The sequence below is a fragment of the Halictus rubicundus genome, chromosome 12 (genome assembly GCF_050948215.1).
Source record: "Halictus rubicundus isolate RS-2024b chromosome 12, iyHalRubi1_principal, whole genome shotgun sequence".
NCBI classification, from domain to species: domain Eukaryota; kingdom Metazoa; phylum Arthropoda; class Insecta; order Hymenoptera; family Halictidae; genus Halictus; species Halictus rubicundus.
The window spans coordinates 6,843,910-6,867,465 of NC_135160.1; the positions used below are offsets into that span (position 1 = coordinate 6,843,910).

Genomic DNA, 23,556 nt, shown 5'->3' on the forward strand with positions numbered 1-23,556 from the left:
GTTAAGTGGATTAGAATTTGTCATTTCTCTTTGCAGAAATGTACGAAATCAGCCCGTACGCGACGTTCAGCGTCCCCGGAAGGGAAAATCGTTCCGTAACGACAGCGACGCTCGATTACACGATGCACTTCAAAACGTTCGGCCATTCCGAGAACGAGGACACCAACACGATCGACTACGAACGGTCCAGCGTCGACTTCGAGAGGTAACAATGTTTTCTTTCGATTCCTCCGCGTCTCCAAGCGCATGAATCATGTCCGGCGAATGCAGAGCCCCTCGCTTCACTTCCGCTCCGAACCCCTTTCTCTTCCTCCTTCTGGTGTTCTTTCACGCGCAGGTCCAAAACGTCAAGGTGGCACAAGCAACGATACTTCCCGAGCATCGCGGAAGCCGAGAGCAATCTGCGATCGAGCCGACAAGGATCCGGAAGCGACACATCCGGAAGTCCTTGCGGGGAGTGCAAGCTCCAAGGCGCGTGCTACAGGGTGCCTGTTAAGCCTTGCAGAGGTAAATCGAACGTATTTTACCATTTACATTCGTGTCATACTGTGTAGCTTAATTTGAAGAAAGCATCGACTTCGCAACCTTGCTCATTAATCTCTCGTGCCAGTTTAATGAACTTTTTGGCGATTCGCAAAAAGAACCCGCATGTCTGTATACTATTTGTGTACTGCGTTATTGTATACTTTTTGCGTTTTCAAACAAGGAATTTTTGTGAACTTCATTGTTTGAATGTCGAATTGATTTTTTACCCTCGTGACAATTTGATATTAGGTACACATACTGATTCAATCAGGAAAGTGAGGGATGAATGTGGGTTAATAAGTGACTAACAACCAGAGAAGTGTGTTTTCTATCATGGTATCGCATGTTACACGTGGCCTTTGGGGCACTATGTCCCGAAAGGATTTTTCGTTTGATTATAAATAGAGATAGTTGTAGATATTTGTAAAATTTGTAAAACATATTCGCAGTCTATCCATAGAGAAGCCTGTCTGCTTGTATTTAAGTGCTCCTTTCAGTAATTGATGAATTATTCGATTGCTTCATTGGCGTCGCAGTTTCGAGGCACGAATTGGCAGTGACTTTAGGAACCTTCGTTAGGAATTTCGCTAATTTTCTTGGTGTGATCGAACATTTGCAGATGTGTTCTCACGAGGAGTGGAGTCGAGTACAGAATCAAACAACGAAGGTTCACCCTCGCTTGCGAGACGACGAAGCCGACAGCCGAGCCGGTCCACTCGCAGGTAGCCAAGGTTTGTTTGTTTCCACATAGCACTCAGTCCTGATTTTGTTCAGTATTCGTATTATCACGGTCTGATCGGCCTCGTGTCGGCGTGCAACAACAAGATAATGGAAAAACGTAGACCCCCGGCATAATTCACACCAATGTCTTCGCTGAACCCCCGTATGAAACTGTATCTCCGTTTGCACACCTTCTTGTCAATGATTTTGGAAGAACATTCACGCTAAATTTCTTGCAGCTTCAGCTTCCCTTTCTATTGTGCTTAATGTTTTTTTTCTTTCGCTCCCACCTGATCGTGAGCAACTACTTTTTTCCGTTATCAACGCTCAGAAAAGCGTTCAGGAAAGCACAATCGTTTCTTTCGTGATCATTTTATACCGAAACTTGTTAGACTCGTTTAGGTTGAATTTTGTAGTACTTTCGATGCGCACGAAAGTAGTTAGGCTGGTTTGGAACAGTGAATAATTTACTAATGGACTAATCTCGCATTTAAATTACGTTAAAGAAACAAACATTATTCTCCGCCGCAAAATTTCCCTTTTAATGTTTACTGGTTTTTTCAAGCACTGAGAAATCTAGAGTGCATTAATACCGAATTTATCACAAGAACTATGAGTGTACAAGATATGCTTATTCGAGGCAATTGTGCTTCGAACGAGTCAATCGACGAACAACAGCCGATCGTGAGTTCGACCGGGCCGATGTTTTGTTTTCCCATGGGTTCCACGAAAGAAATTAATTTGAATCGATTCCACCAGCAAGATTCTATCGAGTACAGAGCGAACCCTCGACGAAATCGGTTCAAGTTAATTTGCAAGCTCGATCGGATTCGAGTACACCGGTGACGAATGAAATCTTCTTGTTGGCGTGTTTCTATTTTTTTCTCTCCCTTTCTCTCTCTCTCTCTCTCTCTCTCTCTCTCTCTCTCTCTCTCTCTCTCTCTCTCTCTCTCTCTCTCTCTCTCTCTCTATGTCTCTCTGTCTCTCTGCCGCAATTAATCCATCTATTTTCCTAAGACGTTTCTCTCTGGTCTATTTGTGCGTAGTTCGGTGGAGGACATGACGTTGTTGCCGCCAAGCGGGTTTAGCGACAGCCGCGAATTGAGCGACGTAGAATGTGACCGTGATCGCGATCGAGATCGTGACCGTGACCGTGACCGTGATCGTGATCGTGATTGGCAAGGTCTGTCAGCCGGGACCCGCCACGGCGGCAGCTTGGGTAGACTGCCGATCGAGGCCGTCGAATCTATGCTCGCTAGGTATCGACACGAACCTCCGTAGATCGTAGTAAGCTGACACGTTGAGATTCATTTTTTTAACACTTAAGGAGCCGCATGCATCCCGGCGGGATCGAAAAACCAGAAACCTCTAGCCGTTCACTCAAAAGACACGAAACTCCCTCTTAGTTTCGATCAAAATTAATCCTCCTGCTCTGCTGTAGCGAAGGTAATCATTAGAACGTCAAACAAATTTTCATTCGACCCAATGTTTTTCCCTTCATTTAGTTCATACAATTAGCTCTTTGGTACATCATCTTTTTAGAGAAAATAGCTAACCGGAACCAGCACAATTATTATTTCCAAAACTATTTTTAATCTCTTGATACAGTCACCATAACGATAAGGATATTGTTTAGAAAAATATTTTCTATTACGGATTATAAATTTGTTATGTAATTTGATGTATATGCAAACGGTTCCTCTTCGATTCATCGTGGCAGCGTAAATAAACATTAAGAAAATATTCATTGTTTCAGATATTAGTCTATAGACGTTAGGACTTTTTATTTCTAATACATTGTATCATTTTAATAACGTGGTCTTAGTTTTATCCATCCCATAGGTTTGCACTTGCAACATGCATCTAAATGTTTCTCTTGTATGTTCCTTAAAAAACCACACGACACCGCTTTACGTAGAAATTTTTCCATTGATTCACATGTTTACTCTTTATTTTGTCCTTCACCAAATTTCAATAATCAGTTTAAGAACTTCGCGAGCAAGATCAAGGAGAATCGTTGGATACTTAAATTGTCAATAATACTAGTCTTCCGGAAGACGTTCACTGTTAATCGTTCTGGACATTGAAAGCAATCTCGATGGCAGCTGTGCTTTTTGAACCGCCGGATGTATGTGTCTTTTCGAGTAGCACCAAATTTTCTTAGTCACCTACTGTACCCCATAAGATACTGCTTAGTCCAAAGACAATAGAGTCCTAGTGAAAGTATCGCGCTTGCTAGTAACTTGGTGAGATCGAAAACCTGCTGACCAATGTGGAACAATAGATTCAAATTGCTAGTGAGCGCGTACGATCGTGAAATCGATGTATGGAACAAATCGCAGCTACAAACGATCCTCTTATACTTCGTTCCAGGTACCAGCAAAGGAAGGAGCAAGAGAGGCAAGAGTTCACGATTCACGTATGATCGGGACTGAAAGAATTCTAGCGGAAGGATTCTTGGAATGTAAATGGAAAAGACTGTCTATAAGCCCGCTTGAGATTGTCAATGGGAGACTGTGGCTGTCGACGGCCATTTTCCGCGAGTGCCACCGTGTAAAAAGGGGGGTCGCAGAGCTGCTGTGGCAACGCTGGATCAATCACGCTGGAAACAGATGACGACATCTCTAAAAAGATGGCCGTTTTAATCGTAGAAACGTTCGAGAACAGAAAATAAGTCTGCACCTAATACTGCCGTTACGTTGGACGCCATTTTGCGTTGCCCACGACCAAACAAAAAAAAAAACAAGTACGACCATTTTGCGTTTGCTGACGCGCGAAAGTACGAGACACAAGAGGTCCCCAGAAACGATCAGAGCATTCCAAAAGAGAAAAATCGGTTCGCTGGCCCGACGTTAGGAAACAAGTCAATTTAGCGACGCGACTAATGAATTACAATCGAGTATAATCGTTCGTTGTATAGCATAGATCCCGTGTGTACGTCGGTCACGCTGTTACAAACCGCGAGACGATCGGTTTAAGCAATCGTCGATCGAGTTATCATTGATTTTCCTCGGCAACGATCGAGCTCGTTGACGAACCACCATTTTCCCTCGAGCTCGACTGCCGCAAAACCAACAAAATGGCCGACGAGACCTCAGCTCGAGACCGAGGGCCCATCGTATACAATATTCCTAGTTATCGGCATTAAAGGGGCGTAATCGTACGCCTCGATCTCTTTCCTTTGATCAAAGTGATTCCGTTGATCGCTCGTTTCGTAGATTATCAAATATTTATTGAGCGCGTCGATCCGCGCGCAGTTGCGGTCTGGGGCGAGGCGTGTGATCGGGACAGAGATACTAGCTACTAAGGTGTATATACATGTAAGCAACATATTTAGAGGATGGATAAATTATCGGTATAAAGCGACACCTCGATCATCAATCGCGCTGTACAACAAACTTTAATTTTACCTCGGACTACCGGCTCTGAATTGTGCATTTTCGGCGTCCCTTCCACGATAATCATTTTTTTAAACACATTTACTTACTTATAAGATAAACGTTGTCATCTTCTTCGGGAGAATCTACAGAACGATTTCACGCAAGATACAACCAAGTAATTACGACCATGTAAGAGGGCAGTGTCGCCAGATGAGGGGAGGGAGCACGAATCGAGGGGAAAAAGTTACCCTCTCTTTACCAGTAGCGGAGTATGCATGACAGGGGAAGGGGAAGAAGGGGAAGTTAGAGTGGGGATGCAAGTCTTGATCTGGCGACACTGCAAGAGGGGGATAAATGAAAATACTGATTTCTCAGCGCACAAAGTGGAAATGCCTGTTCAAAGTTGGTGGTCCGCTATGTTGTACAGTGTTCAAGGTACCTAGCTTTAAGGGCCGTTTTGTAACATAGCTATTATAAATAATAGAACGTGCGACCTTTTGCGATCTTTGCAATCGAGGTTTTTCTAAATTCGATCGCGCCATTCGTTCCGGGCGGAATTGTTTGAAATGCGGAGAAGCAAAAGGTAGAATGTCGCTCGAAACAGTGGGAGAACCGGCGCGGCGTCGATCCAAGACGACCGACGATCCATAGATCAGCCGACGGTTCTCCGTTGCACAGACTGACGTGGACGAAACTCTAGTCCCCGTGAATCGTTCTCGGGACCGAGGTCGATTGACTACGCTTACGTTCGTTTCTGCCAAAGGCTATTGCCTCTCGATCGTTATGATATTCGAAACGAAGCACCGGTTTCGAAAATTCCAAGACAAGGGCATATACTTCACTATTTTTTTTTTCCTTTCCTCGGGAAGAGAGAACGAAAGACTTACCCGAACAATTTCACTCGACGTTCACTTTCCGCAGGATACATCTCCATCTCGAACGTCTCGAACAGACTGGATCATTTTTAGAATTTAAACACCGTGTGTTAACGTTAAGGAAAAAACGTGAAGGTGTCATAGGGGATGATTTGTGTCCGACTTGGCCAGCCTCGGATTAGTGCATCGAATCGCCACTGGTCCGAGCTTCGGGGGAAAGTAGCTGTATATGGATTGCATTTTGTTTTCGGAACGCCATGCTTACGAATCAATTGCTACGGACAAAATACTCCCATAGGCAATTATAAGAATTAGACAGCCTTAATTTTTGTCTCTCTTTAAAATTTAATTTTATGCAATACTTGTAATAATTCCATTTTAGAACTGAGTATTCATTTTAAGAGCAATTTTATATTTCTGGTAATAATTTTAAATATTGAACTATCGTGGAAAATGCATGGTACGAAATTATGAAAAAGAAATATACAAATATGAAACACTGATACAAAAACAAAAATACTTTTGGTACTCTGGTTATAAATTAGCCAGCTACCAGATTCTTAAGGATGGCACTCTTCCACATCCGGCCACTTTCCTCTACCATCTTAATTTATGATATTAACCGATAAACTGCCAGATCAGCTTCATTTGAACGTCTCGAGATTGCGTCTTCGATTTCCGAAGTTCCTCTATTGCTGACATTCGCTAACGCGTGAACGAGCATGTCGAAAGTTCTTCCAGCGGTACTCGAATTTGTAAACACTTTAACTTTTTGACTCTGTGTCTTGCTATTGCGGATGCGAATGTATAATATATTGTAACTTGTGAACCACGCGAAACTGTACCGAGTGACCCGAAAATCCCGCGGGGTGTACTTGGAAGAGATTGAGAGTGAAGCGAAGCAGAGTATGCCTACTCGCGAATGAACAGTTTGTTAATCTGTACAGAATGTGATGGACACGACAGCTTCCAGAACGATTGAATAATAATTTAATTAGCTTAAGAACGAGAGAGGCCACCGTGATTTCGGATCGGTGTTTTGGTCACGGCCGGGACTCGTGACCGTAGCTAGAAAAAGACCGGGAGATTAGGGGAATTTGTTCGTTTTTTTTCTCGTCTTTCTGTTTTCGTTCGGATGAGGAACGCATGCGTGAATGATCATGTGTGATGCATAGGAGCTCGTTGGGCAAGCCCGGCTGCGGACGAGCAAACTATTTGTACATGGGAATCGTGAGACTCTAGACATTTATGTATCATATCCTCGTATAAGTATCCGTGGACGAAACCCGATGAATCTAATCGTCGTCCATTATGGTTCAACGCGGTGGATGCGGAGTATAAATAAAACAATCGAATGTCGTAACGAAGTGTCAAACTTACAGATGGTATGTTAACTCAGCTTGTTAATAAAGAAGGACAGACATTTATTCGGCGCACAGTTACTCACTGAATCTCCCTGATAAACTAGAAGCGCGACAGAACTTTTGTTGCATGTTAAATCGATTCAAATTCACCGCCATAAGACGGCATTCAGAGCCATTTTGCGTAGTGGCAAAACGCTCAAACGCAAAATAAGATGATGCAGGTTCTGTTCCAGGCTAAAAAGATGATGCAGGAAAAGTAGGGACACTAAAACCCCGAGCGTGAGCACTCTCACTTCCTCTCTGTCAATACTTTCCCATTGAAATTTTATCATTTCTGAGGGCTCTAATTGATTCTGGAAGAGTGAACGTAATTTAGAAATACTTGCTAAAGATTTGAAACGTTATTAGGTCGAAAGACCATTCGTTTTATCTTCAGCAGAATTAAGATTGTTTGTTTTAAATTATTTATTACAGTTAAATATGTTACAAAAAGTAGTATTTATTTACTGTTTAAATATTTCGAATCATGATTTACATTTACAGTTCTGTCGAGGCAATGATTACGACACTGCTGGCACTCCATGTAATAATTGGATCAGAATTAACAATATAAAACACTTGCACTATACCTGTAAAAACAAGGTTATCCTTTGATGACTGCGATTGGTCGTAACTTTATGCACTTCCGAGATATGCCTGCTGCATGACATGTGTTTACAACGTCTGTTACATTTTTATATGATTCCGGTGCTTCCTCCATTACCAGTTTCGGTGATGCGACTCTTATAGATATTCCCTGCTGTTCTAATTTCTGTAGGACTTGCATGTAATCTAAATTTCTCCGCGATTTCGCTCGAGACAGAGCGCGTCCCTGAAAGCAATTTTTCGTTAGAATTTTCTATACCATTTTGTAAATGAATTATTGATACTTACTGCGCCGTGACAAGTCGAGCCAAATGTCTCCTTCATACCCTGTTCGGTACCGGTTAGAACATAACTGCAGGTTCCCATGGTACCACCAATCAAAACCGGCTGACCCGTAAGTTGATAGTCCACTGGAATCAAGGGATGATGGGGTGGGAATGCTCTCGTGGATCCCTGAAAAATATAAATTTTTTACGATGGTCAATCAAACGTGTTTCTGACTAGAGCATAACATAGTTAACTACAATTTTTTAATTTACCTTCCTATGAACTAAAAGCGTCTTCTGTTTACCGTCGACCATGTGTTCCTCTACCTTCGCAATGTTATGTGAGACGTCGTATATAACATGCATATCTAAATCATCGGGGGACATTCTGAACTGTTTCGCAAAGGCTTGACGGCTGAGGAATGTCATGGAGCTTCTGTTAACCCAAGCGAAGTTGGCAGCTGCTGCCATGGCTTTTAAGTAATCTTGACCTTCTTGAGATTTAATGTGAGCACAAGCTAATTGCCTATCATTCGTTTCAATGTTATCTCTCTTCATAGCTTTCTCCATTTGAACAAGTGCATCTATAAATCAAGAAGCATTAAAAATTGATAACATTATAAATGATGTTAGTTCTTCAATGAATCTATTACCAGTGGCAACTTGATGGCCAAATCCTCTGCTACCAGAGTGAATCATAACACAGACTTGGCCCTTTTCTTCTATCCCCATTTTACATGCTGCCCATTTGTCGTAAATTTCATCTACTACTTGAATCTCAGCATAGTGATTCCCTGCTCCTAAGGTTCCAAGCTGAAAGACATATGTTGCAATTTCTGTTCACATTAAATAAATCTATTAGCCTTACCTGTGGAAGTCCTCGCTTTTTAGCCCTCATGGATACCTTTGAAGAGTCTGCGTTCAGCATTCTACCATACTCTTCGCAATGTTCTTTATCTTCTGCCCAAATATAGCCTGTGTAGAGTTAAGAAACAAATTGTGTTGCCTCAGAGTAGCCATTCGATTGTTAAGGGTTGACAAAAGTTTCTAGTTTTAATGAACGAAGCAAATACCTTCTCTCAGAGACCAGTCCATGCCCATTTCCAGAGCTTCCTCCAAGTCCCTGGCATTCATTGGTATGATTCCTTTAGAACCAACACCAACAGGGATGTGATCGAACATGCTTTGTGCCAGTTGCTCCTATTTATTTCATTCAATTATATTTAATCCTACAATATGGTTTAGTGAAATGGATAAATGACGATAAAGCAGTACCTTCACAGGCAACACATCCTGCTCGAACAGATTAGTTCTCAACAAGCGTACACCGCAATTAATGTCAAATCCCACTCCACCAGGAGATACTACTGACTTAGGGTCATCCATGTCAAATGCTGCCATATTGCCAATGGCAAAACCATAGCCAGAATGAACATCTGGCAATCCAATGGATCTCCAGACGATTCCAGGAAGCGCAGCTACATTAGCAATTTGTTTCACTCCTGGTAGAAAACCTCCTACTGCGCCAGGTCTGCAGGAATTTCTTAATTCATCCAACATCAAACGTTCCAGCGTATTGTTTACATAAAAAACACCTTCCACCTAAAAGACAAGAAAAGGAACATGTAGAATCTTTCATAGAAATCGCAAACCAAAGAGTGTAATGAGATACATACATTCATATTAGGTTGAAAACCTTTCTTGATCCTCCAACAATTATCATTTATCTTTTCTAAATACTTCAATTCTTCGTTATACTGCCTGACTACCATTTTTAGAGTAAATATAGATTTTCTTTTCTGTGAAACTGTGTGAATAATATCGATGTTTTACAATCAAGTTAAACTCGAACAATACACGTGCTAATCTTTGATTATAATTATAAAACCTGTCAATGACAGAAATCAGCCGGCAAGTGCGAATGTACAAATACAGAGTGAGAGAACTGAAGTTAGGCTTTGAGCACCGACGAGATATATATTATCTCTCTGGTGCAGATATATACCAGCTGATGGTATAATCTTGGAACAGGGTTTGTTACCTGAAGCCGGTTCTATAAGTTATGTGGTCTACGGTGGAACCATAACTTGCCTGTGGTAGCGTCACTATTTCTCACCTGTCGAAAGGCTAGTCAAACGACTACATACATAGTTTTACGAAGCGGATAATCCTTATCTATGTGTAAATAAGAAACATATAATTCGAGCGACTGTTTCAATGATAGACAGAATTTTCTTGTACAATACGTCAGGAAATTGGTATGTGGTTCATCTTATGTCTATCAATCTTTGAAACTCGTACTTGACGAAGGGGAGAAAAATCATTGAGTGGATGTGTCTGCGACCTGTTAATCGAAATCTTGATAGTGAACTTGATCGGGCAGGTATAGTATGTGTAACTATGATCATATGGATATACGTTTGTTCTTCTACGTCATAGTATTCGATTGTTAGTCAGTGGCATTTGCCTCATTCGTTAAAGCTAACCTAAGCGAAGCTAAACATACCAATTGTTATGTTCGTATTATTTTAAACACATTTCTATAGTAATTCTGTTTTTGAACAAGTTATTGAAACAAGTTAATCTATCTGCTCGTCGAGAGCATTGTATTTTTTTAACTTTATCGGAATGGCGTGCGATAAACAATTTTGCTTGCAGTGTTAAAAGAAACGGATCAAAGTGAAAATTAAGAATAGAGAAAGCGTGAATACAAACGGAGAAAATGCTGAAGCGTAAATTTAGTGAGTTGGAAGACGAGAGAGGACCTGCAAAGAATTCATTAGATTCCGATGAAGAAGATGAGGCAGCCGAAGATACTTATAATATTATGAATGAAGATGAATTCGAAGGTATGAGAACATTTAATGATTAGAAATTGAAGTATTCGGTCGAAGCATTAAATACTTATTCTTTGAATTTAGGTGTAGAGGATGGACCAACAGCTCCAGAAACAACTGTGGGTTTCACAGCATTTAACATGAAGGAGGAATTAGAGGAAGGCCACTTTGATAAAGATGGTCATTATCTTTGGGACAAGGAGAAAGAAATAAGAGATAATTGGTTAGACAACATTGATTGGATGCAGGTTTGTATGACAATGATGTACGACTAAGGCTAATTGTTTGGAACAGTATCAATTGTGGCAAGAAACGAATCATTAAGATACGATATAATGTATAAAAGTAGATTTATCATTTCTATAGTTGCTTCTTGTTTTTGGACTCCTGCACATTGAAATATCAGAATATGTTTTCATGCAGCAGTGAATAGAATTATCTGTAAACTCGCCTTGTTTACTCAGTGATGCAAAACATTACTAAGGCATAATCTTGATAGATCAAACCGAGTTCTACAATACGTGTAAAGAAGGAAAACAAAAGCAGTGGATTGGCTGATAGCGATAGCGAGGATGACACGGATATTATGTTCAATCCGGTTCATCTTTATAAACTGATATTGGAATACTTAAAACCAGGAGAAACAGTGTCAAAGGCTTTGTGTAGGCTCGGTAAGTGTTTCAATGTGCGAAATCGAACCACAAAATATGGCATACTCATTGAATCATTTCAGGCAAAGGGAAAAAACGATTAACCACCGCGGAAAGATGGAAAAAGAAAAAAGAAAAGAAGGAGGTGGAGGATGACGAGAACTCTGTGAGCATAACAAAATTAACGGAACTAGCGAACGAGTTGTTAACTCGCACTGGGAACATGGACATATACCAAGAAAGTTATGAACAAATAAAGAAGAAGGTCAATAGATTGATAATAACGTATACCGTAATGTTTCAATATCTTTTTTATATTCATTGTTCATTTGTACAGGTTGAGAGGTCTGAGAAACATGCTCATCCTTCGAAACAGGAAGCAGAGTTAGACATGTACGCTGATGATTTCGACGAGAAGGAAAAAGCAAAGTTGGACGACGGTGAAAGTAATTATATTTTATGCGCGACTCTGTTCATCTGAAAATTTTTCTGTTTCAATGAGATCTTTAATTTCGTACTTTGTTCATTTCATAGAACTGATAATTAGACTGTGGATTTTATGCATTCTATGCATTTATCAAAAACAGTGGGTGGGAGCAATTTGAAACAGCAGATAGATTAAAAGAATTTAAGAATATCCACACTTTTCTTACAATTTAATCAAGTTAGAAAAAAGAAGAATGAACTCTTATTTGGTTCTTGTGTCTTATAATCGATGCAGACAATTTTTATTTTGCATAAAGACCCGCAGTTGAGTAGTATGTTTAATACCTGCAAATTTCAGACAGCGTCAGAGACCCAGCGAATTCTGAAAAAGACAACGCAAAAGATGAAGAAGAAGAAGAGGTCGAGGTGATGTGGGAATTAAAATGGTCGCAGAATGAGAACGCAGAGATCCACGGCCCTCACACCAGTCAGCAGATGCACGCGTGGGCCAAAGAAGGATATTTCAAAGGTGGAGCGTGGGTGCGGCGAACGGGACAGAGCAATCAGTTCTACAACGCCGCGAGAATGGATTTCGAACTTTATCTGTGATATCTTCGTTAGCCCCGTTTGATTAAGCAAAGAAGAGAGAGGGAACTAACACAGTAATATTTCGACAATATCGTAGAGCTTGATCAAACACTGTAAAACTATAGATGTTCAACGGGTCGGGTCACTAATTGTAAATAAATGTACGTGACGGCCATTTAGGTGGCGCACAATCGGGATTAGTCGAACAAAGCCAGCGACGGGAGTCGCTGCATTGATCACGTGCTTAGCACGTTGATGCCTCTTGTTTATCTGCACCGGCTCGACCCGTTGAATAGGCTATAGTGCTTCGTTCGGCATAATTGATATTCGATACGATTGAATGCACCGTCTAATTCAATAGAGAGTATCAAACATGTATAATACTGTAACAAAGTTTAATGAAGAACCGCTCGATGAGTGATAACTATGTAACAAGTGACAAAATTGTTCATGTCTTTATTTAAACTAATGTATCGTCAGTACCAATACTGAGTAACAATTCATTCCACTTAAGTCGAGCACGAGCGAGGGAGAGAAAGAGGGAAACGTGTCCATTTCTTGATACATATCGCACGAATAAATGTGTGTTCGTTTGACAAGCACCGTGACGTTCTTTATCATCTTTACAAGTTTCGAGGACGCTTTTTAAAAGCGTACTTCGCCTTTTTACTGTTATACTAAACGGCATCCGGTACGCCACTTAAATTTCGAGGGAAAAAAAACTGAACACCCACACTTGAGAAACTTCCTGTGTATATGCCCGATGGGAATAGGGGTGGCGGAATTTATAGTTCGCGACGCCGCGCTATTTTTACACTGGATTTTATCCCCAAAGTAAATCTATTTGTACCCTGGCATAAAAACCTTGCGACCACCCCTGTTTATTCAGCGGAGTGCGGTCCGGTGTCCTCTCGCTGCTTTCGGATCTTTCAACAAATAAATTCTAGACGTTTTTTAATGCGTGTTTACCTTATTGGCGAAGCATAAACGTCTGCCATTTTATTCAAGTTCAACTCGAGAATCAACCTCTCGGCAATTGCTTGAATCATGATTAATTTCACTCATATTTTGACTGCGTAGATTGTATATACACTCCTATATTTTCATTAACGGTTTAATATCGACAACAGAGATATAGAATTTTATTTCAGTTTAACAGGAACGAATAATATACATATTTCATAGGGCAGTGGTTGGTTATTAAACACCACTCCTGGCTGGAAATATAATCAAACATATTCGACTTTATGTAAATATTTTCTTTACATATAAAATTTGTTTTATCGTTAAAGAAAATATTTCTCGATCGAATTATTTTTGCCAGGACAATCGGGACACTCATTTTCCTGCGCCGTCACAGAAAAATGAGAACGGAAGTTCTAAAAAGTCATTCACCAATCGAAACATGTAACAGTCAAACAAAACATGTAACAATTAAACATTTAAAAACGAAAATGCACAAATAGGACAGACAGAGGAATCAGGACGTCTACTACACAACACAAACGAAGAGGATTCAACAGATGGACCGTGTGATACTGAATATACAATATAATTTTATTAGATATCTTAAACATTTTTATTAGCAATGTATGAAATTTCTATATGGTTACTTAAAATATTTCGTGTATGTAAGTAAATCGTACATACATATGTACCCGTGAGTATGCGGTTTTTATATTTATATTTATATATATATATATATATATATACTTTTTCTTGCTGTATATATAAATCGGTAAGTATAAATTCGTAGCTCCTCTCTAGAATTCAGAAATAATTTCGGAGCATATTCAAAAAATGCAACGCGCGAGGCTTGCTCCTCGGGATTCGAACTTGTAGTGTAAAATTGGACTGAGACATCTACGAACATGTTTCCAGTCGAGAAAGAATTACGTTTACATTATTATCAAACGTTCCAACGACGGTGAACGCGGCCCGGAAACCGCTTCCGAAAGATTTCGATCTCGGAGTCGCTTTTATCGTCGCGACCCCGTCGAAACAAACTGCCAATTCCTTTAGTCAACGATTCTACGGAAAACTGTTCTGCGATTGCTAGTAAAATAGAAATCGTCACCGAGCGCTTCCGGCGTCTCTGAGCCGCCCCACGCTTCCGGTGGGCGGCGTCGCAAGAGAAAAAGGACAAGCGACTGTACAAAAACGGCTATAAACACACGAAACTATTTACAGGAAAGAGACTGGGACACGGACACGGTGCGGCGTGTGGACTCGCGCAGAGATCAACGGAAACAAGTGATACAATCATTGGTCTTTTCTTTTCTTTTCTTTTTTTTTTCTTTTTCTTTTTCTCTTTTCAGTTCGCACAATCCGCGGCGGTTACGGTTTTCAGGGGATCACAGAGGAAACGATCAGACGAAGGACAAAGATCAAAGGTAAAGAACGGCACAAACAGTGGACGCATTCGTAAGCCGGTTTCATAAACGCACGTAAGTATGCAAGCTGTAACAAAGCGTTCTGACGAGCCTCGTCAACGTGAAAACAAAAGAACCGCTTTCTGTATTGTCTTAATTCTAGTCTTAACTACTCTACACAGTTCTAAAGTACTCCATTAATGTTAAATAGGTGAGCCCGTGACTACAGAGGCGGACACCTTCGCGTTTGAGACACGACCCCTCGATCGCAATTCGTTTTACGGATCGCCAGACTGCGGATCTTCCTGCGAAATACAAATTGTCTGAATTCATTACAGGATAGACGACCTACACAGACGTTTCATTAACATTAAACCGATTAGCATTGGTCGAATGACCGATCTCAAATTTTATGTTTCGAAATTGTTGAAATTATGAAGATCCATTTCATGGGAAACGATTGAATCAGTTCCTGAATGCAAATATAAGGTAAAAATGGTGAAACATCTGAATAAATTGAATATTTTTCTAAATATTCTTTTTCTATTCATTTTTGTAATAAATCCATAAAATCCGCAGTCTGCAGATCATTCTGCGCACTTATTAACCTTTTCGCTGCAAAATACTTTCACACTGTAAACATTGTCACAGTGCTCAAGCGTGCCTGCGCTCGCAACACGGAAACTGGTGAACGTTTATTTGTAACGTTTGTTATAATGAAAAAAGTACTCGAACGTATTCAAAGTTCTTTAATTGTTGTTTTGAAGCGATAGATTGAAGTGCAATCGCTTGCTGCGATCGTTCCACGCTTCCGTAAATTAATTTGCGAATAATTGGCCGTAACGCTAGAATGTAATTTAAATCATCGTTGCGTAATCTCGGCAACTAATTAATGACTTTTGAAAACTGTTCCATTATTTCTGGGACACCCTCCGTATCGGTGCTACAGTTGTTGCTATAATTATAATAAAGGAAAATTCGCGTGTAATGTAATAAACGTTCAAGCATCCGAAATGCCATTAAAACTTGATTGTGCAGCTTCAAAATGTGCTTCTCGTTAATCAAGTTTTAATAAAGCAATTTAGAAAAAAGAGTTTACACGAAATGACTATACTATCTCATTCGGGAATGAATTCACTCGATGCTAAACAATTAATTTATGTATTCATTTACCTTCTGCTATTGATCAGTTCATCAAACAAAATTCACAGTCGCAAATAACATTCCACTGTGGACTAAAATATTCTGGAAAATGTGCACCGTGCATCCTGCATTATTCATCCAAAAATTCAATTAAAAATTTCGCTGCAAATTCTGTAAACAATTCAGCGAGTCTACAATTGAAAAGATCAATATGCGATTATGGTCACAAAATGACCAAAGGACGACGAGTGTAACCTGCATATTCGTATTTAACCCTTAGACGGTGAAGTCTGGGTCTGCTCTGACCCAGAAAATAAAAATCGTTATCTCGCTGCTCAGTTGCCGGTGAATAATTTGAAATGTCATTCTGTGTCATTAGAAGTACATGATAGGAAGATTGACGTGTCTAATAAAAGCAACTTGAACAGCAGCTTCTGAAACTTAGGAAAACAACGCCGTATGATGGCGCAATGTCTCGAGTAATGTCAACCGTGCAATTGTGAAATTGTCTGTCAACCGAGAGTTGACGGCATCTTCGTCGAAAACATTTCCAGCAAATTCTCTAGATAACTTAGCGAGTCCAAAATTGGAAGAATCGATACGTTGGTCATTAAGGCCATGAAGTAGCCGAAGGACGGTGCCGGTTTAACTATATGCACTCTTCATATGCACAGTCAACAGCATTTTCATATTAAAAAAATCGATAAGAGCCAATGAGAATATAAATTGTCTACATCAACTCGAAGAAACAAGAATCAAGTAAATTCTCTCTTCGATTACTTCAATAAGCTGGAAATGATGCATTGTTAGCCTCACCCCTCCAGAGTAAATATTTTTCTCGTTGACATTTCACAATGCTGCTGTGTTACAGAAAATCAGTAAAACATTTCGAAAATGAAAACAGTAGAAATTCGATTGATGTATCTCGCAGACCCAACCCCGTGCACCGGAGGGATGAGACGCGTTTAATCTTGCCGTTCTATCGAATTGCAACTTTTCATTTTTATCGTGAATGCATAAAATCTGCCGTCTGGCGACGAGGGGTGTTGAAACGAAGTTTCCGGGTTCGCCGAACGAGTGCGCGGCCGAGAATTGGTTCTCAAACGGTCGGGCGACCGTCCTCGTCATCGATGCTCGTAATTAGGGGCATTAGCATCGTCGAAAGGGCGAGCGAAAAAGCCCTCGGCGCGGCGCGCGCGCTACCGTCTACGATTTACAAGCGGAAATACAGAGCCGACCTCGGCGGCCCTCGAAGAATCGTTACGGTATTCTCGCATCGTTGTTATGAAACCGGCGGAGATACTATCGTAGAGACAGAGAGACGGGAAAACGAACATTTATTTCGAAAAAGGTGAAAACAACGGAGACACACACACGGAGAGAGACGGACGTGACGCGCATTCGACGCGTTCGCGCGTCTTCGGCTTCTATGTACATACAAAAATAGCCGTCAATGGGGAACGCCGCCCCGCAAACGCATCGAAATCCTCCCGGACGAAACCGGAAGTAGGGACGTCGGGAGGAAGGGGAACGCGGGAAACGGAGAAGTCGCCGAACCGTCATCGAGCGTGAAAACGACGCCGTTTCATATTCTTTTTGTTCGTCTCCACCCTGACTTTCGGAACGTTCGTGCAACATAATTGTCTTGTTAACATTTTGCACTCCATTTTGTGTTCCGCTTTTTCTTTAGAGGTGAAACAGTTCAATTGTATTCCCACAGGTATGAGCCTGTTCAGAACTGACAAGAAACATTAGAATTTCATTTCTGTGCCATGTAATTATACTACACGAACTTACTGTTAGCCGGTCGTTAGTGTTTCGAAGAAAATTTTTTTTTTCTCGAACTCATCGAACCGTTCTCGCCGAGCCGATCGAACCCTAAGCCTCTCCACCTCCACGCAACCCGCCCTTCTCTTTTCCATCCTCTTCGCCGTTCTTCAGACGGCCCCGGGATTCATGTAGCATGACTAACTGCCATGACTAACGAGTTGGGCCAAGTGCCACCGAAGAATCTTGGCTAACCGACCAGGAAGGTGGAACGAAACGCTTCCAACTCTAATATTTCGCCCTGTCGCGAGTCGGTCTCGCTTTTCTTTTAATTGGTCCTTAATCTACTTCTTTCGTAGCTGCCCCGCCGCGGCTTTAAGCTCGCTCCTCGCCAACGATCTATCCTTGTCCCCGCCGTTGATAACCCAACAAACTGGGGATCACCTATTCATCGGGAAACTAATAGTCTGCGGACTATTAACTCGTCCACCGAGCCGTGTCGTTTTTCACGGGGACTCGAGGAGTTCGAAACAACGATGGCTCTGTATTTACTTTTAATCATTGGTCTATCGAGCAGCGTTTCGAACGGTGTCCTATCCGTTCGGTTCAACTTTCAATTTGCTGCTTCAATATTGATAACAGGAAAATAAAATTGCAGTTCGATTTAAAGGAAATAACTACCACTCACACCTCTAATAGACAAGAAACCTTGATTAGGATATGGTAAAAAAAAAAGAAATGATAGAAAAATCGGAAAATTGAAAGAATCGAACGACCCGAAGAAATCAAGCTTTCGCGGCCAAATTCGTCGCATAGGGGATCGGTATTCGAGACCGGCACGCGGCAGACGTAAAATCGGCCCCGGATTCGAAGGGCTCGCGATAGTTTTATCGGCTGGCGATCGCGTGAGAGGGCCCGGAGAGCGTTCGACGAGAAAATGAGATGGGAAATGAAAAATCCCGGGAGTTAGCCGGATCGGCTAATGGCGGAGCTGTCGTTGCGAGGAACTTTTCGGCCGACTCGTCACGACCGATTGCTCGCGAATTTCGTATCGGAGCTCGGAAAGTTTCCGGCGGCGATGGACGGGCCGGATGGTCCCTCAGGTCGATGTCGCCAGTTCTAGGTCAGTGGGATCCGTTGCGTGAGATCGTTTTCACGACCCCCGGAGTCCCCTTGAACCTGGCCAGAATGAATTTTTCAGGAGCAAGTCTGGTCCTGAGTAGGCTCGCTGAGGGTAGCAACCCTCTCCGGTATCCTCCTGGCCGATTCCGGTGGATACACGTTCTTACAGGTGGCACGAATAATTCATCCCACCGTTTAGCCTCTTCAATTTTTTATGGGCACCGGCCGCGGGTTAAACAGCGGCGTAAATTAAACGAACGCCGCGCTCGGGGAGCTGTTTCCCGGCCGATTTCCAGCCTTGTTGCGAAGACCTTCGAGACTGATCCATTGGGTAAGATAGTAATTAAGTAGACTGGGGGTTTTCATTCGGAATGAAAATGATGTAGGTCCCTTTGTAAGAGACTGAAATCAAATTTTCTCTTCTGATGACTTTGAAAAGTCGAAAATGATTTAACCATTCGATATATTATATCCTTGGGATTCGTCTTTTCAATTTTGTACTTGACGTTATTAATTTTTATCATGGAACCCGCAGTTTACTAATTCGATCGAGGCAGTCTTTATGTAGAGTAACGCAGAAAATTTTGGTTATTGACGTAAGGGTTAAATGTTATCTTGAACGGTAATCCACCAAGAACTTATCTAGACCCATAGAACGATTTAAAAAGACCGACCGAGAATGGCCAAAGCGAAGACACTCGACTCCCCAGAAAAATGAATATTAATACAGGGACCGGTGAGATTATCTTGGCGATCTTGGTCGGCGTGGTTCGCGTGGCGTGTTAGAGGGTCTATCAATCGAAGATAATCATTCCTGACCAAGGGACCGAGTCATAACTCCTGATCCTATCGAGGATCCGTCGCGGGAGCACCGAACGTTCTTGCGGGCAGAGGTTTATCGCGTCGAAATGAATATTTAACGGGCGAACTTCTCCTCGGGGAACTGCGCCGCGGCGGGAGAGAGACTTTAATCAGTGTGGATTCGATATTCCATGAAATTTCCGACGAGTCCAGAGAGAGAGAGGAGGGAGGTTGGAAAGAGGAGAGTGGAAAGAGGGGTAGACGAGGGAGGGCGGAGGGTGAAATGCGTTTTGAGGAGGCGCTCGACGGCGAGACACACGCAGGCGGATTACGGGATGGGCGTCGCGACCCGCGAGTTCGCCTAATGATTCTCATCGTTTCCGCGACACCCTCGCATGCACGTTCCACCAGGCGAATTCGAAGGTGCGATTCGTACTGGGTGTCCAGAAAAATCCGCTTCTCCGAAACGGCGAAACAAACACAACGTACTGCCGAAAACAGCTGTCATTCGTTCCTTTCGATTTTATGGGAAAATATTTAATTTTAACGCTTCGTAAATGAAAGAAGACTTACGTCTTCCAGAAAGTGTTGGGGGGGGGGGTCGAAGGTTATGGATAATTTTTTTACTATATTATTTTTCGAGAGGTTTTGAGAGCATACGTATTTTTGAAAATTTAGTATCGCTCTCCCCTCGTCCGACAAATGGGCGTTTCGTTCCATTGTGCTAGGGCGTGGTTAACCCTAATTCTCACAAAGTATATAAACAGGACGATTTTTCACCCATTTTTGCTTTATGTTTTAACATTTAATGCCAGAACTGTCGGTCCATTGCTCTGACGATTGCTGACAGATATTTTCTGAACACCCTGTACACTCGTGGGTACACTTATTATCATCCTGATGCATTCAAGTATATCTGCTTCTCTTCTCTCTCATTCTCTCTCACTCTTTCTCTCTCGCTCTCTTATCGTATTTAAAACGTAACATCTTTTTCCCAAACTTAACATCATAAATTAATAAATAAATATATATATAATATATATATATTATTTATACGGGGTGAACAACCTAACTTGATCACCTGGAATATCTCACTTATTTTTTGTGGTAAGGAAAATCGTAAAACATTTTTAAAATATTAGAATATAAAATACTAAATAGTAAGATATGTTTTTAAATGGGAGTGCAATATTTTTGCCATCATGCTGCAATATAGCTCAAGTCAAAACCAACCCAATAACAACATGACATTCACATGACCTCGGGTATCATTTTAAAAACATTGACGACCTTGATATGTCAAAAAGTATAAATTGTTTGAGACGACATTCCGGAAAATGTGTTGCTCACAACATCTGCCCGTTATATTTAAACGTTTATCTTAAACATGTTTTCGTATCGTCAAAAGCAAGTGAAATATCGAAGCTGATCAATCTATGTTGCCCACCCTGTACATGTATACGCTTAAGTCTGTATAAACGTGTAGTTCTCGTGTCCAAATATGTATATTCGGTGTGTGTGCGTGCGCGCGTGTCATCTGTACGTGTCGTGGTGTGTCTACTAGGTAAAGGTCGCGTCTATTATTGCTTCAATTTACAAAGATGGCCGAAAATGGCTCCTGGGAGGGCCAAACGGTGCTCCTCCAGTCTCTTAACACGTGTCTTTTTGCTCCCTTGAATATGTCTTGCACGGAGGAACGCGTTGACCAAAGGGCGACGAGCCTAAACTGCTGCCGCTGACTGTTCCTTCGTAGTTTTTCGTTCATAACCTTTCATCGATTAACCCTCGTACGTTCCTTAAGCTATGTCCACACTGAAGCAAACGTCTTTTGCTCGGCGAAAAAAGCAAAAGGCGACAGAAAGTCGCTCGACGTGGCCTCGAGTGTGGACATCTTTTTCGAAATAAAAAATTGCGAGGAATGTGCAGAAGGGGGTTAACGTAAACGCAATCACAGCACGGAATCATTACGGAAACACCGCGTACAATACCGGAATCATCCCCGGTCCCGATCGGTCAGCAATTTTTGCACGGAATTACACAAATTTACCGGCGGCGTTTCGAAAGTTTGCAATTCCGGGCCGCGACGGCCCCTGGGGGCAGTCTTTTTTAAACGAATCGCAGTAATGCGTCGATTGAAATACTCTCGCGTGTGGTGCAGCCGGTAATCAATTAAAAGCCTGTGGGACCGGTCAATTAAAACGGTTTACAGCGGCGGGGGCGCGAGGACCCTTTAAAATCCGGGATTTTAACCCTTTGAGGACGAGAGTCGGCATATTGACGACATCAGGCTCGTGTATCTAATTCCCGAGGTTGCAAACGAATTATTTAACCGTTTAATCAACGTAAGATCGATGCACCGTAACCATTTCTCCGAGTATGTTAAATTCTCATGTATTGCAGCGTTTGCTGAAGCAAATGGTCGCGAACGTGTCAAGGACAATTTTACCCAAATTTTACAAAATCCTCGCGAGCATGAAGGGTCGAAGGAAGTAGCAGCGAGTACAGCGTTTAGCCTCGGCCCTTCGGCAGCGAGAGGTCCGCGTCCTTAAACTGGTTTCTCGTTAATCCTTGCTTGAGGTAGCCAACCGTATCGCGAGAATCGCGTTCGAGTCGGAGATGGCGAAAAAAGGGGACGGCGGAAAGTGAGAAGAGACGGTTTTGGACGAAGACGGATAAGAGAACGGTTGGAGGATCGAGGGAGAAGGACGAAGGAACAAGGACGAGGAGAGACAGTAATCTCGAGACGCTAGTCTAGAAGGTTTTAAACGGACTAACGAGACGCTGCTTTGATTTGATTTGTCACTACGTTTAAACGCGAAATGAACGGCCGCCTCGGAACACGCGTTTTCCGCGCGGAGCGAGCGGAATCCGACGCGATATCCGCGGGAATAAATACGTTCGCAGCCCCCCTCCCGGCCAGAAGCAACCGGCACCCACAAACCCCTTCCAGCGCAATTTGCATTCCCCGTCGGATTGCACTCGCACCGGCGAAAATGCATTCTGGTCCTGCAGCGGGCCAACTATCTCGGAAGACATTTCATTTTCAACTCGTCCGACCCGGTCGCCGCGACGCTCTTCGGAACCTGTCGTCGAAATGCGTTCCCAACTATGCGCACTGGTTGCACGATGATCAGGCGAGAAGGTGGTAATCATGTTTTCCTCGCAAGTACACTGCGGATCTTTAATACCGAACGTTAAATCGTACGCTGGCCCAAGGGTTCCGATTTTCGAGACCGTTTTCGAAATTTTTTTTAGAACAACCATTGAACCTTCGGCATTGGGATTTTACACACACGTGTATTGATGTTTGAAGTACACGTGTGATTTTTTTCGAGTAGCGATAGCCAAAATTACGTGAGTTATATTTTTTTTATGGAGCTGGATTCTTTCCACTGATAGAACAGCGTTTGAAATTTTTTTTTAGAACAACCATTGAACCTTCGGCATTGGGATTTTACACACACATCTATAGAGGTTTGAAGCACACGTGTGATTTTTTTCAAGTAATAATAGTCAAAATTACGTGAGTTGTATTTTTTTTATGAAGGTGGATTCTTTCTACTGATGGAACAGCGTTGCAAGTGCGTCGGTTTCGCTTATCCGGGGCGCGGTCGCTAAAGCGGGGCGGCCACCGCGTCGACGAGCGTTCTCGGACTTTTTATCCGTGTCCTCGGCTAATCGTGGGATTCGCACTTAGAGGAATACGAGTCCTACGCCCTCGCTCTCCTCCACGGACGACGGAATCGATACTTTCGGTGAGCAGGGGATTACCTTATCACGGTCGATCTCGGGCAATCAGTCAGAACAGATCCTCATTAAATCCCAACTTTCCTGTCCCGGGGATCGCGACAAGCAGCAATGGGGCCGAGACCATTACGTACTCATGAATATCAATTGGTTCAATATCCAAGGTTCATTTCGTTGGATTCGATTAGTACGTGGAAAAGCGGATGGCCTGTTCCTTCAAGCTATCTCTCCCCGTTCGAATTGCGATCGGATCGGCTTCGTTCTAATAATTAGACTGTGAATCTTTGTGCGAAATACTAATTTCCTAAGTCAGTTGTAGAACACAGAA

At 42.2% G+C, this 23,556-nt stretch overlaps 3 protein-coding genes across 8 annotated transcripts in view; 2 read left to right on the forward strand and 1 right to left on the reverse strand.

Moving 5' to 3' along the window:
• The window catches only part of Dscam3 (Down syndrome cell adhesion molecule 3), a 221,604-nt gene extending 216,955 nt beyond the window's left edge, over nt 1-4,649 (forward strand). The window contains exons 30-34 of one of the 6 annotated variants that reach the window (XM_076797432.1): nt 37-205; nt 338-507; nt 1,145-1,247; nt 2,292-2,532; nt 3,619-4,649. In XM_076797432.1, coding sequence (XP_076653547.1) covers nt 37-205; nt 338-507; nt 1,145-1,247; nt 2,292-2,526 — 677 coding nt within the window. In that variant the 3' untranslated portion in view covers nt 2,527-2,532; nt 3,619-4,649. Of the gene's footprint in view, nt 1-36; nt 206-337; nt 508-1,144; nt 1,257-2,291; nt 2,533-3,618 lie in introns of those variants that run through there. The other 5 variants (XM_076797430.1, XM_076797431.1, XM_076797434.1 and 2 more) reach the window with 5 other exon arrangements.
• Nucleotides 4,650-7,343: 2,694 nt separating this feature from the next.
• Nucleotides 7,344-9,728, reverse strand: Rtcb (RtcB RNA ligase). Its single transcript, XM_076798342.1, has 8 exons — nt 9,452-9,728; nt 9,051-9,377; nt 8,849-8,975; nt 8,644-8,750; nt 8,429-8,588; nt 8,049-8,359; nt 7,798-7,962; nt 7,344-7,735 (listed from the first exon to the last, which is right to left on the reverse strand). The coding sequence occupies exons 1-8, from the start codon at nt 9,545-9,547 to the stop codon at nt 7,508-7,510; spliced, it is 1,521 nt and encodes a 506-aa protein (XP_076654457.1). The 5' UTR covers nt 9,548-9,728; the 3' UTR covers nt 7,344-7,507.
• Nucleotides 9,729-9,841: 113 nt separating this feature from the next.
• Holn1 (CD2 antigen cytoplasmic tail-binding protein 2 homolog holn1) lies at nt 9,842-18,689 on the forward strand. Its single transcript, XM_076798541.1, has 7 exons — nt 9,842-10,158; nt 10,434-10,624; nt 10,697-10,860; nt 11,112-11,283; nt 11,346-11,527; nt 11,600-11,708; nt 12,047-18,689. Exons 2-7 carry the CDS (start codon nt 10,498-10,500, stop codon nt 12,295-12,297), a joined length of 1,005 nt encoding a protein of 334 aa, XP_076654656.1. The 5' UTR covers nt 9,842-10,158; nt 10,434-10,497; the 3' UTR covers nt 12,298-18,689.
• The last annotated feature ends 4,867 nt before the right edge of the window (nt 18,690-23,556 follow it).